The following is a 12,606-nucleotide window of genomic DNA, read 5'->3' on the forward strand; positions in this document are numbered from 1 at the left end:
AAGGAAAAAAATGAGAGAGAAAATTATAAACATATTTCTTAGGGATGACTCCTAAAAGTCACGTTTACTAACATCTTCTTCCTTTCAAGATAGGCATTGTTGGCAAAATGACATCCCATGTTAAATCCCATAAGCTTTAAGATATCATATATTTATTGGCAGGTAGCTAACAAGAAAATTGAGTACAGTTTATTAGAATATGCAAGTTTGGAATACAGCATTTCAATTTACTTAGATTTCTCAATACACAGTAGATACACTTATAGAAGATAACAGTAACAACATTAAGAAAATTTAGCGCTAGTTTTGTATCCCAACTTTTATGAAAAGGCTTATATATGGGAAAGAGTTGATGTACAATAAACTTGATATTAAAAAACCCAAATTATTCAGTGCAACATATCATATAAAATAAAACTGGATAACTTTGGAAATAGCTGAGCAGCAAAAAGAAATCATATCCTCAGTGTACTCTGATGTTGATCAATTTTTGGAAAATAGCAGCTTTACTGAGATGTAATTTACGTATTATATATTTTAAGGTATAAAATTTAATGACTTTTAGTACGGTTATCACCACCATCAGTTTTCATCACTGTCCACACCCACCCTCTCAAATGTCATAACTGCTAGCTATCATTCTTCTTTCCCTCCCCTGATGCCCTCAGGCCTAGGCAATTATTTATCCACCTTCTGTCTGTATGGATTCACCCATTCTGCATGTTTCATATAATGAAATCATAAAATATGTGCTTCTTGTGATGGATTTTACACAAAGCACAATGTTTTGACTACTCTTCTACATTATGACATGAACATTTCAATCCTTTTTATTGTTGACTAATATTCCAATGTGCATAAGCTGCATTTAAAAAAATAATCAGCTGATGAACATCTGAATTGTTTCTACTTTTTGGCTATTATGAATGATGTTATGAACAATATTCATGTGTAAGGTTGGTTGATTTGTTTTTCTTGTGGTACGTTGGATTGAACTAAGTATTTTCAGTATACTAGACTAGCACTCTACCACTGAGCTACATTCCCAGGCTGTTTTAATTTCATTTTGAGACAGGGTCTTGCTAAGCTGCTCAGATTGTATTTACAATCCTGTTGCCTTAGCCTCCTGGGTAGCTAAGATTATAAGGGTGTGCCACCATGCCTATCACATGTGTAAGTTTTCATATGTACTTGTTTTCAATTCCCTTCACTTTATTTCTAGGAATAGAACCGCTGGGTCTTACTGCAATCCTATTTTCCAAAATGTCTGCTCTTATTTTATGATGCCAATGGGAAAGCACGAAGGTTTCACTTTCTCTACATCCTTTCCAACACTTGTTCTTGTCTTTATGTATTCCTCACCTCCCCCAAATACTGTTTCATTATAAACAGAAAACCAACCAATCAACCAACTAAAATAATGGCTTCAGAAAGTAAAATTAATCTACTTGGTAGCCTGGAAATGAAACAATAAAGATATCTGTAGTTACCAGGATAAACTGACTGAAATGTTCCCCCTTAAGGCAAAACACTTTCTAACAAATTAAAACCACAAGCTTACCACTAAGCCAACTGAAATAAAAAATGAGAATTGTGAGACTTATCAGTAAGAACTACTTCCAGAGTTGACTTTATGCCAAGTATTGGTCTCAACTTCTATGAAACACTGTTCTAACTTTTTAAATATTAAAGGCTCAGAATTACAAACAGCAAATAGGACTTAGGCACATGTTGAAACCCTTGTGTCTCCAAATTCCTTTTAGAGGCTAAACTAAATGTCTTTGAGGATACAATTTTATTAAGAATAGTAACCAAGTACTTCTGTGTACCTAAAACTGTCCTGGGTTGATTTTAACAGGATTTCACTGAACTCACATAACTACTCTCTAAGGTAGACACAAGTTCTTTTTCTATTTACTACTCCAAACCCTCAAATTCTACTTTCAGAAATAACTAAATAATCTGATTTTTTATCATCCTTATGTTTTTCTATAAAAATACAGAGTCAAGTTCTGAATTTTATTTCAGAATAATGAATAAGTACCTGCAGTGGGCTGATAATGGTGGCCACCAAAAAGATATGTCCACATCCAATTCCCAGAGCCTGTGAATGTTACTTTATTTGGGGAAAGGGTCTTGGCAGATGCAATTAAGTATCTTGAGATGAGAAGATCAACCTGGATTATCCAAGTGGGTCCTAAATCCAACAACAAAGTGTCTCTATAAGAGATACATAGAAAAGACAGACACAGAGAAGAAGGCCATGTGAAGACAGAGCCGGGGACTGAAATAATGTGGCTGCAAGGCAAGTTAGCAACCACGAGATGCTAGAAAAAGCAAGAACAGATTCTCCTTAAAAGCTTCTGTAGGGAGAACAGCTCCAGTGACATCTTGCTTTCAGACACTGGATATTCAGCCCTGAGCAAATAGATTTCTGATGTTTAAGCTACCCAGTTTATGGTAATTTGCAGTCTTAAGAAATTAATACAAGTACCTACAACTAATGAGTTTATTTTTCAAAACTATTTCATTTTTAACTCAGATGTTTACATATTTAAAATTAAATCAAAAACTATTATTAAAAATTTGGTACTGAAAACATCTGATTTTGAGCTACTGGGTGCTCCATGAAGTTGTAAACTACCTTTGAGACTTGGTCCTGCAGTATTTAATTGCTTTCTGGCACAAAAAAGGAAAGTCCTTAGCAAATCTTGCACATTTTTTTCCTCAAACCTGGATCAGCTAATTGTCCCATAGAGTACTAGTATTATTTAATTAGAAACAGTATTGAAAGCTAGGTTTAGTGGTCCATGCCTGTAATCCCAGTGACCCAGGAGGCTGAGGCAGGAGGATTCCAAGTTTGAGGTCAGCAAGGGCAACTTAAGACTCATCTCAAAATAAAAATAAAAAAATTAAAAGGGTTGGGAATGTAGCTCCATGATAGACCCCCTAGTCCAGAAAACAAAAACAAAAAGCAGGGGATGGAGGGAAGAAAATAAAAGAAATAGCATTCAAAAACCACACTCTGCATGTTAGATGTGTTCACTGTTACTGGGTTACCAGTGGTTCTAGGACTTATCAATGGTTGGAACAGAAAAACAAGTCTTGTTTTAGAAAGAGAAAAGTAAACTCAAGCTTAGATACTAAATTTTAACATAAGAATACAGGGTTGTCATTTTTTTATTTTATATTTCTATCCCTCCTGATAATTCTGGTTCTTGGTAATATAATTATATTGTTTCTACTACAGATGTGGTTTCAAAGGAAGCACACCAATACAATTTCCAAAAATAAAGACTAATGAATGCAGTTTAAGGTTTGTGTCTGAAATCCTACACCTAAAATATATCCATAGTCATCTATGTATGTCATTATATAACAAATGACATATTTCAATTTCCTATTTCTAGAAAGTACATTTAAAATGTTAATTATGTAAAGCTATAAAACAATTGCCTGTCTTATTAAGTCTAGATCCCCTTCCCTGATTACGCTTCTCTTTCCCTATAGAAAAATCACTTTTATTAGTTTTATTTTTCCATTGTTTATTTCCATTTTTGCTTTTCTTGGGTGGAAATATGTACAGATAACACTAATTTTTTAAAATTAGAGTATTAGAGTTATACATAGTAGGTCAGTTCATTTTGACAAAAATCACAATACATGGACTTTGATTTATTCCATTTCAGTCCCTGTTCCCTCCCGCCTCCTTCCTCCCCAATTCTCCTTCCTCTATACCACTGATCTTCCTTTTGGTCATTTATTTATTTTTGATTGGTGCTTTGTATATATACATAAAAATAGAATTCCCTGGTTACACTAATATTTTTATTTATTTCTTTTGAAAAAGAGATTAAGCTGGGCATGGTGGTGCATGCCTACAACCCTAGTGGCTCAGGAGGCTGAGGCAGGAGGAATGCAAGTTCAAAGCCAGCCTCAGCAATGGGGAGGCAGTAAGCAGTGAGACCCTGTCTCTAATAAAATACAAAAAAGGGATGGGGATGTGGTTCAGTGGTTGAATGAATGCCCCTGAGTTCAATCCCCAGTACCCACCCCCTACCAAAAAAAAAAAAAGAGAGAGAGAGAGAGATCAAATATTAACTTCTCAGCACTTTTTCATTTATTCTGTCCTGGAGATAGCCTGGAACACCATCACTCACTAAAAATCCATTAGAAATGAAAGTTATTGGGTCCAAGTTTGGATCTATTGAACCAGTAACTCCAAAGGAGGGTCCTAGAAATCTACATAATAGTTCATGTGATTCTGATGTACACTCCAGTCTGAGAAACAATGGTCTTAATCTTGGTACTTCTACTTTTGAGATTTATTCTTAGAATTGGGGGTTAAGCCAAAAGATAAACACATAGGTATCCAAAAGTAATATTGAAAAAAGTTTCACTACTTTCAGGTTTTAAAAGAAATTCGCCCATGTTTTCTTTTAGTGTTTGATTTCATGTTTTATTTTCCATCCTCAGTATGGGGGACTGAACCCAGAGGCATTCTCTTATTGAGCTACATTCCCAACCCTTTTTCTTTTGAGATAGCTCACACTTAATCACCCAGGCTGCCCTCAAATATGTGATTCTCCTGTCTTTGTCTGCTGAATGCTAAGATTATAGGCGGTTATATTTATTATACATCTAATTTGTTTGAAATTTATCCTATAGTATTGTGGGAGAAATGAACCTACTTACATCTTTTTGATTATTTCAACATCTTTGTATATATCTTATAAGGTAATGCTCAGATTCTTTTTTCCCCTTGCTGTTGTTGATGTTATTGCAAATGTTTCTTTTCCCCCATGATCATTTATAATTTATATATATATATATATATATATATATAAAAATTATATACCATATATATATATATATATATATATGGTGGCTGATTGCTATATATTAATTTTATTTACATCCTGCAACTTTATTATATTCTGCTTTATCAGTCTCAAATGATTCTTTTGTGTTTCTCAGATACAAAAATCATATAAAAATATAGTTTTCTGAGTCTTGTTGCATATTATTTCAATTGCTTTCTCTTGCTTTATATAGAAATGAATACTTCTAACAATGTTAAATATAAATGGAAATGGTGGATACTATCTTGTTTTCTGGTTCTGAACTTGTTCTGGTTAAAGAGTAAACCAATGGTATTTCCCAATTAAGATGCTAGGTTTTTTTTGTTTTTTTTTTTTGTACCAGGGATGGAAATGGAGGCATTTTACCACTGAGTTACACTCCTAGCCTTTCTCCTTTTTGGGACAGGGTCTCACTAAGTTGTTGAGAATGGCCTTAAACCTGATATCCTCCTGCCTCAGCTTCCTGAGTCACTGGGTTACAGGTATGCAACACCACACCCACCTTCTTTTGCTTTTAGTTGATGCTACTGAAAGGGGAATATAAAAATTTCTTAGTATGTTCCAACATTTTGCCTTACCTCTCTAGTAGTTTCTGCTTTATGCAACTTGTTTTACATAAATCTTAACTATTACCATCTAATAGTCATTAAAAAGTGATGCTTTTGATTCTTTTAACATTTTTTGTCCTGAATTATTCACTGTCTGAATACTTCAAAGCTACTGTTTTGGTCTTACTTACTTTTGCTTAATGAATCTTTATCCTCCTTTTATTTATTTGGTTTTGGATGGTACTGGAGATTGAATTCAGAACTTCACTGAGTTATATCTCTAGCTCTTTATATCCAGTTAATCCCTGTACTAAAGTGTTTGGAATAACAGGACATCTTATTCTCAATCCAGCAACTCCGAAGATTCAGAAAAATTTTTCTATTTATTTTCAACTCTGGTATTATTTTTGGACTGCTTTGTAACTTAAAGGAAAAAACACACATTAAAAATATAGTTCAGCCACACTGAAGTACAGAGAAAAAAAAAAAAGAAAGAAGGAAAGAGAAGCAACATGGCACAAGTGGGCTGAGTAGGTTTTGAACACCTTCCCGTTTCCTTATGAATAAAGAGAGTGACTATAATAACAAAAGAAAAAGACCATGGACAATATCTTTAATGAAATGAGGGGACAAGGTATTCCCCCAAAAACCCAAGAATGAAAGCAGGTTGCACCAAACCCTTGTATGCATAAGTGTCCTTCAGCTTTGACTGCAGGTCTCACTTAAGACAATGAAAACAGATTTTTAATCATAAAAAATATTATGGCAGCTGAGATGATGAACTAGAAAATGTTTCAAAAGGATTTCACTGTAATAATGCTTGTTTGTATAATAAGGAATGCACTTTATTTCCTTTATTAGTTTTCCAGGGTTGCTTTAAAAAAGTATCATAAACTAGAGCTCAAAACAAAAATTTAGTCTCTCACAGTTCTGGAGACTGTAATTCCAAAATCAAAGTATAAGGGCTGGTTCCATCTAAGACTGGGTGGGAAAAAATCATTCCAACTTCTCTACTATCTTCTGGTGTCAATCCTTGGTGTTCCTTGGTTCAGATGCAGCACCTCAACCTGTCTTCATCTTCATATGGGGTTCCCCTTGTGTCTCCTTGTCTTCACATGGCCATCTTATATCACCAGTCTTATGGGTTAAGCATCCACCCTATTCCAGTTTGACTTTATCTTAATGTATTAACTCTATATCAACTCTCTGTCTCTCGTTTTTTTTTTTTAAAGAGAGAGAGAGAGAGAGAAAGAGAGAGAGAGAGAATTTTTTTTAAAAAAAATTTATTGTTTAGTTTTCGGCAGACACAACATCTTTGTTTGTATGTGGTGGTGCTGAGGACCAAACCCGGGCCAAACGCATGCCAGACAAGTGCATTACCGCTTGAGCCACATCCCCAGCCCTATATCAACTCTTGTTTCTGAAGTTACATTCTAAGGTTCTAGGGCTTAGGACTTCAACAATCTTTTTGAGGGTACAACTTGAATCCTAACACTCACCTTTCTTTCATTTAGCCTATTTTCCAGAGCTATATAGTAACTTAATACTTTCCATTCACTGATTATAAGCTGCACTGCTACTTGAATTTTCTGTAAGGTCCAGAAATTAGAGCATATACTCCAATTTATTCAAAATCATATTCTCATCTATGTTTATAAACCAGAGACTTATAATCTGTACACTTTACCATAGTCATGTCATGTCAAGCTTTAATTAATATTAATAATATCCCCATCACAAAGGAATTCTAGCTCAGCTAGCTTTTATCAGTGAATTCTCCCAAACTTTTTAAGGGGGGGAAAAAAATCTTACACAAATTTCTTCAGAGGACAAAACCCAGCAAATATTAACCAACTTGTTTTATACCAAATTTTGACATTAAAATTATGAGAAAAAAATGCTAGCAAATATTTCTCACCAATAAAACAAAAATATCAGATGCAGTGGGCTAGGGTTGTAGCTTAGCAGTACAGCACTTGCCTAGCATGTGTGAGGCACTGGGTTTGATCCTCAGCACCACATACAAAAAAATAAAGGTATTATGTCCATCTACAATTAAAAAGATATTTTAAAAAATCAAATGCAAAATATAAGCAAGTGAGTCTATGGATATGTAGGGTTAATAATATACCAAAATATTATCTCCATAGATGAAGGAAAATGACTGAAAAAATTCAAATCTGTAAAATTTCCTCATAAACTACCAATAAAAGGGAAATTACTTCAGACAACCCACGATAGAATCAAAAAAGACAACTGATATTCCATTTCTATTTCACTCTTTAAAGAAGCCCTAGCTACTACAACATGGCAGGAAGGGAAAGAAGCAAGGAAAGAAAGAAGAAAAAGAAAACTGCCATTATTCACAAATCACATGTCTGTATAAGGATACAACCCTAAGTGTATGTGTATATATGTGTGTGTGTGTATATATATATACCATCAGGTTTTTAAAATTTAGCAATATTATTACATATAATGGGCCCTGAGTGGTGTTATATATACTTGCTAGATATGCCAAGAATGCAAGTACATACATAGTCTTTATCTAGGGTTATGTTTGCAGTCAACAATCTCTCTCAATCTCTCTCTCTCTCCTTTTTTTTTTTGGTACTGGGGATCAAACCCAGAGGTGTTTCACCACTGAGCTACATCCCTACCACTTTTTAAATTTTGGGACAGGGTCATACTAAGTTGCTGAGGCTGACGTTGAACTTTCCGCCTTCCTGGCTCAGCCTCCCAAGTCACTGGGGTTTATAAGCATAAGCTACTGTACCTGGATGCAGACAACAATCTTAATGAGACAGTCTCTTCCCAGGCAAAGTGTACTTGCTTCTGCTTGAATCCCTCAAGCTCAATGTTTCTTAGCTGAGAAGTAAAGCCCACATATGAGTAACATGTATATGGACCTTCATCTTATCAACCCTGTGAGACCTGGGGTAAAGGGAAACTGACACCTAAAATGTATGCTGGTACTGATAGTGCTTGCTATGCTGTAAGAATCTTCTTTTCCTTTGATCTAGAAGTCTTGTATCTTTTCTCAATATCCATGAACAAATAACATTCATGAACTCTATGTGCTAGCTAAACTTAAAAACAGGCTTAAATCCAAGACCCTTCACAGTATTCAGAATCAGAGTCCAATTCCAATAGCCAACACAGAAAACCAACTTACAGTCACATGAGATACTATTACAACTCACTGAAGCCTAAAATTAGGAAGACTGACAATATCAAACATTGGTGATTGTGTGAAATAATTGAAATTTTCATGTACCGTGGTATCACTGCTTTGGAAAATTGCTTGGCCATCAATAGACTATTTAATTCTACTTGGGGGTATATACTCAACAGAAATGAGTATAAAAACATATTTTTAAATGTTCACACAATTTTAATACAGAGAGAGAGAAAAAAATAACCTAAATGTTTATTAATGGAGGAATGAGTAAATAAATCTGAGTAATTATTTATACAATAAAATACTATACAAATTTTAAAATCTGATATAGTGCTACACATAAGACAATGAGTAAATGTTATGAACAATATTAAAAGCAAAAAATATATAAACATGATTTGATTTACATAGGTTTAAACACTGTCTCTGAATTCTATCTGTTCCAGAAAAAACTCATCTGTGACATGAGAAGTTATTATTTGGGGCAAAGGATATGACCATAAGGGAATGGGGGCATTATTTTGCTCCTTGGTCTGGGAACTGGTTCAAGGTGCTATTCCATTTGTAAAAATTTAACAAGTGGTATACTTATTTTTTTAAAAAAATATTTTTAGTTTATTTATTTATTTTTATGTGGTACTGAACCCAGTGCCTCACATGTGCTAGGCAAGCGCTCTTCCTCTGAGCTACAACCCTAGTCCTTTATTTGTATTTATTTATTTTTATGTGGTGCTAAGGATCAAATACAGTGCCCACACAAGCCAGGCAAGTGCTCTACCCCTGAGCTATAACCCCAGCCAACAAGTGGTATACTTATGATATGTCCATTAATGAATATATATTATGACCCAATAAAAATCTTAAAATAGGCAAAATCAATCTACTTTGACATAAGACAGTATTTACATTTTTAGCTTAAATTTATTTATAAAAATTGTATGGGAGTACCATATATATATATATATATATATATATATATATATATATACACACACACACACACACACACACACACAATAAACATGGAATTGCAGGATCATACAATAGACCTGTTTTTAATTTTTTTTGAGGAACCTACTTCTCCTATGTCTTCTCCATAATAGCTGTATTAATTTACATTCCCACCAACTTACTCTTCTTCAAAACAGCTGTATTAATTTACATTCCTACCAACCATTTGCAAAGGGTTCCCTTTTCTTCACATCTTCTAGTTATCTTTTGACTTTGAGAGTAATCATTCTTACTAGAAAGAACTGATATCTCATGTAGCTTTGATTTACATTTCCCTAATGATTAATGATGCTGAACATTTCTTTCATATGCTTATTGGCTGTTTGTCTTCTCTTAAGAAATGTCTATTTAGGCCTATTGCTCATTTTTAGTTTTTAGCTGATGAGGTGTTTAAGTTTTTTTAATATATCCCAGGTATTAATCCTTGTCAGATGGACAGTTGGCAAATATTTTCTCCTATTCTGTAGGTTATCTCTTCATCCTATTGACTATTATCTTTGCTGGGCAAAGATGTAATCCCATTTGTTTCTCTGCTTTGGGAGTCTTGTCCAAAAAATCCTGACCCATTCCATGTCCTTAAGTCATTCCCCTGTGTTTCCTTCTACTGGTTTCATACTTGCACGTCTTATATGTTTAATAAGACATTATAATTATTTTATTATTAATAAAAATAAATCCATTTATTTTTGCAACTGGTTAGAGATAAGAGGGCAGGTGAAGGATGAGAAGAGGCTGGGAGATGGCATGATGTCTCTGCAGTGTAGGTAAAGGATCATAAAATTACTTACTCATGGTGGTAAGGGTAATTTTCTGTGCCCAACTCAAAAAGAAGGCAAGACAATTTTATACTTTTTCCTCCTTTAAAATAAAAGTAGGGCTGGGCACACGCCTGTAATCCCAAAGACTCGGGAGGATGAGGCAGGAGGATCACGAGTTCAAAGCCAGCCTCTGCAACTTACCAAGGCACTTAGCAACTCAACAAGACCCTGTCTCTAAATAAAATATAAAAAAAGGGCTGGGAATATGGCTCAGTGGCTAAACACCCCTGGGTTCAATTCCCAGTACAAAAAAAAAAGTAGAAAGGTCTGGTGGAGTATACCTGTAGACCCAGTTACTCAGGAGGCTGAAGCTGGGGGAATAGGATGAGGATGGCTTGAGCCCACAAGTTCAAGAACAGCCTGGACAGCATAGCAAATCCTGGCTTAAAAAAGATAGAAAAAAATTTAAATTCTGAAAAAATGTTGGTATGCCCCCCTTGCTTTTTTTTTTTTTTAAATAAGGTTGAAAAAGTAATCTAAACCAATATGGTCTACTGACTAGTCTGCAACAAGGTCATTACAAAAGTGAGAACATTTAGATACTTCCGGAGAAACCTGACATTGCGGAGCCATTCTTAATCATTTTATAAAAGTACTGGTCCACTGGGATTGAAGGGTCCTTTGTGATGAACAATTTAAGAGTTACCTGAGGAGTTTCCTGAGGAGATAGGGACAGAGATAGGGAGTACATAGGAAAGGCATGAGAACAGTTATAAGAAAAGGGACCCTAGGACCACAACTTACAGAGGAAAAACATCCTGTTTGAAACTTAAGGCTACATTTTAACTATATCAAGGCCCTGTTTATAATCTTTTCTTACCAAGTGGCACTAACTAACTAAGTAATCACTCATAGTTTAATAATTAACAGTTTTACTTCAAACAAAACTGATTAATGTCATACCGTACCAAGGAGATATACTTCCTACAACAAATGATTATAAATAAATTGAACTGCCATGCACTGTGGCACATGCCTTCAATCTCAGCTTCTGGAAAGACTCGGGTAGGAGGGTCACAAATTCAAGATCAGTATGGAGCCAGGCATGGTGGCGCACGCCTGTAATCCCAGCAACTTGGGAAGCTGAGGCAGAAGGATCTAGAGATCAAAGCCAGCCTCAGCAACTTAACAAGGCATTTATCAACCCAGGGAGACCCTGTTCCTAAAAATACAAAAAAGGGCTGGGAATATGGCTCACCGATTAAGTGCCCCTGGGTTCAATCCCCAGTACTAGGAAAAAAAAAAAAAAAAAGATCAGTATGGACAACTCAGGAAGACCCTGTCTTAAAATTGAAAACAAAAAGTAAAAAGGGCTGGGGGTATATAGCTCAGTGGTAAAGCACTACTGGGTTCAAATCCCCTGGAAGGAAAAAAGGAAGGAAGGTAGTTGGCAGGCAGGCAAACACACAGGCAGTAAGCAAGCAAGTAAGGAATTGAACTAACCTAAACACTATTGATTAGAAAAACTAAAAAAAGCTCTTATATCAACTCAAGATATTTAATGGATAAGAAGATACAACCAACAGAAAAAAGCCTATAAACAATCTTTTTCCTCTTGTTATGTAGTAACAAAATTGCGAAGTGTCACTAGTATTGCCATTTTCTCTTCTCTGATCCACCTTAATTGTCCTGAGAAATTACTTTGTGTACACCAATAACATATAAATGAGACTAAGACTAAAAATTAATAGTCTGATGCAAATTTTTTTCTGTCCATGAATTCCCTCTCCCAGTCAAATTTATCCTCCTATGGCTTCTGGAAACACTGTACACATTCCTCCTTCATGTCTTTTTGGTTTTATTTTCATGGTATATCTTGTTTTCCCTAGAGAAGATGACAACGTTACCTAAGAACTTTCTATGTTCATAAAAATAGTAATCCAGGTAAAGTTAGTACTCATTTTCCAGTGATGACATAATATGATAAATATACACGCATATAACTTACTAGACTATCTGTTAATTATCTGCTCCTCCCACTGTATCTCTAGATATGCTGACAGAACTTTAAAGAAGAGGTGCACATCTTATTTTTTTTTAACCTTTATTTTATTTATTTATTTTTATGTGGTGCTGAGGATCGAACCCAGGACCTTGCACATGCTACCTGAGCGCTCTACCACTGAGCCATAACCCCAGCCCCAGGGTGCACATCTTATTCAAATATGTTTCTCAAGTGCCTGGCA

The 12,606-nt window shown here is 35.0% G+C and overlaps 1 protein-coding gene across 6 annotated transcripts in view; it reads right to left on the bottom strand.

Moving 5' to 3' along the window:
- The window catches only part of Asxl2 (ASXL transcriptional regulator 2), a 131,379-nt gene that overhangs the window by 41,758 nt on the left and 77,015 nt on the right, over window positions 1-12,606 (bottom strand). For 4 of the 6 annotated variants that reach the window (XM_058578418.1, XM_058578419.1, XM_046441409.2 and 1 more), the window contains one exon: window positions 2,045-2,197. The exons of 1 other annotated variant lie outside the window; for it this stretch is intronic. In XM_058578418.1, the coding sequence (XP_058434401.1) occupies window positions 2,045-2,197 (153 nt within the window). Of the gene's footprint in view, window positions 1-2,044; window positions 2,221-12,606 lie in introns of all 6 variants that reach the window. One more of the 6 variants, XM_058578421.1, reaches the window with a different exon arrangement.

The sequence above is a fragment of the Marmota monax genome, unplaced genomic scaffold, assembly GCF_021218885.2.
Source record: "Marmota monax isolate L192 unplaced genomic scaffold, Marmota_monax_Labrador192_F-V1.1 WCK01_AAM20220418_F8-fsc00010, whole genome shotgun sequence".
Classification (NCBI taxonomy): Eukaryota; Metazoa; Chordata; class Mammalia; order Rodentia; family Sciuridae; genus Marmota; species Marmota monax.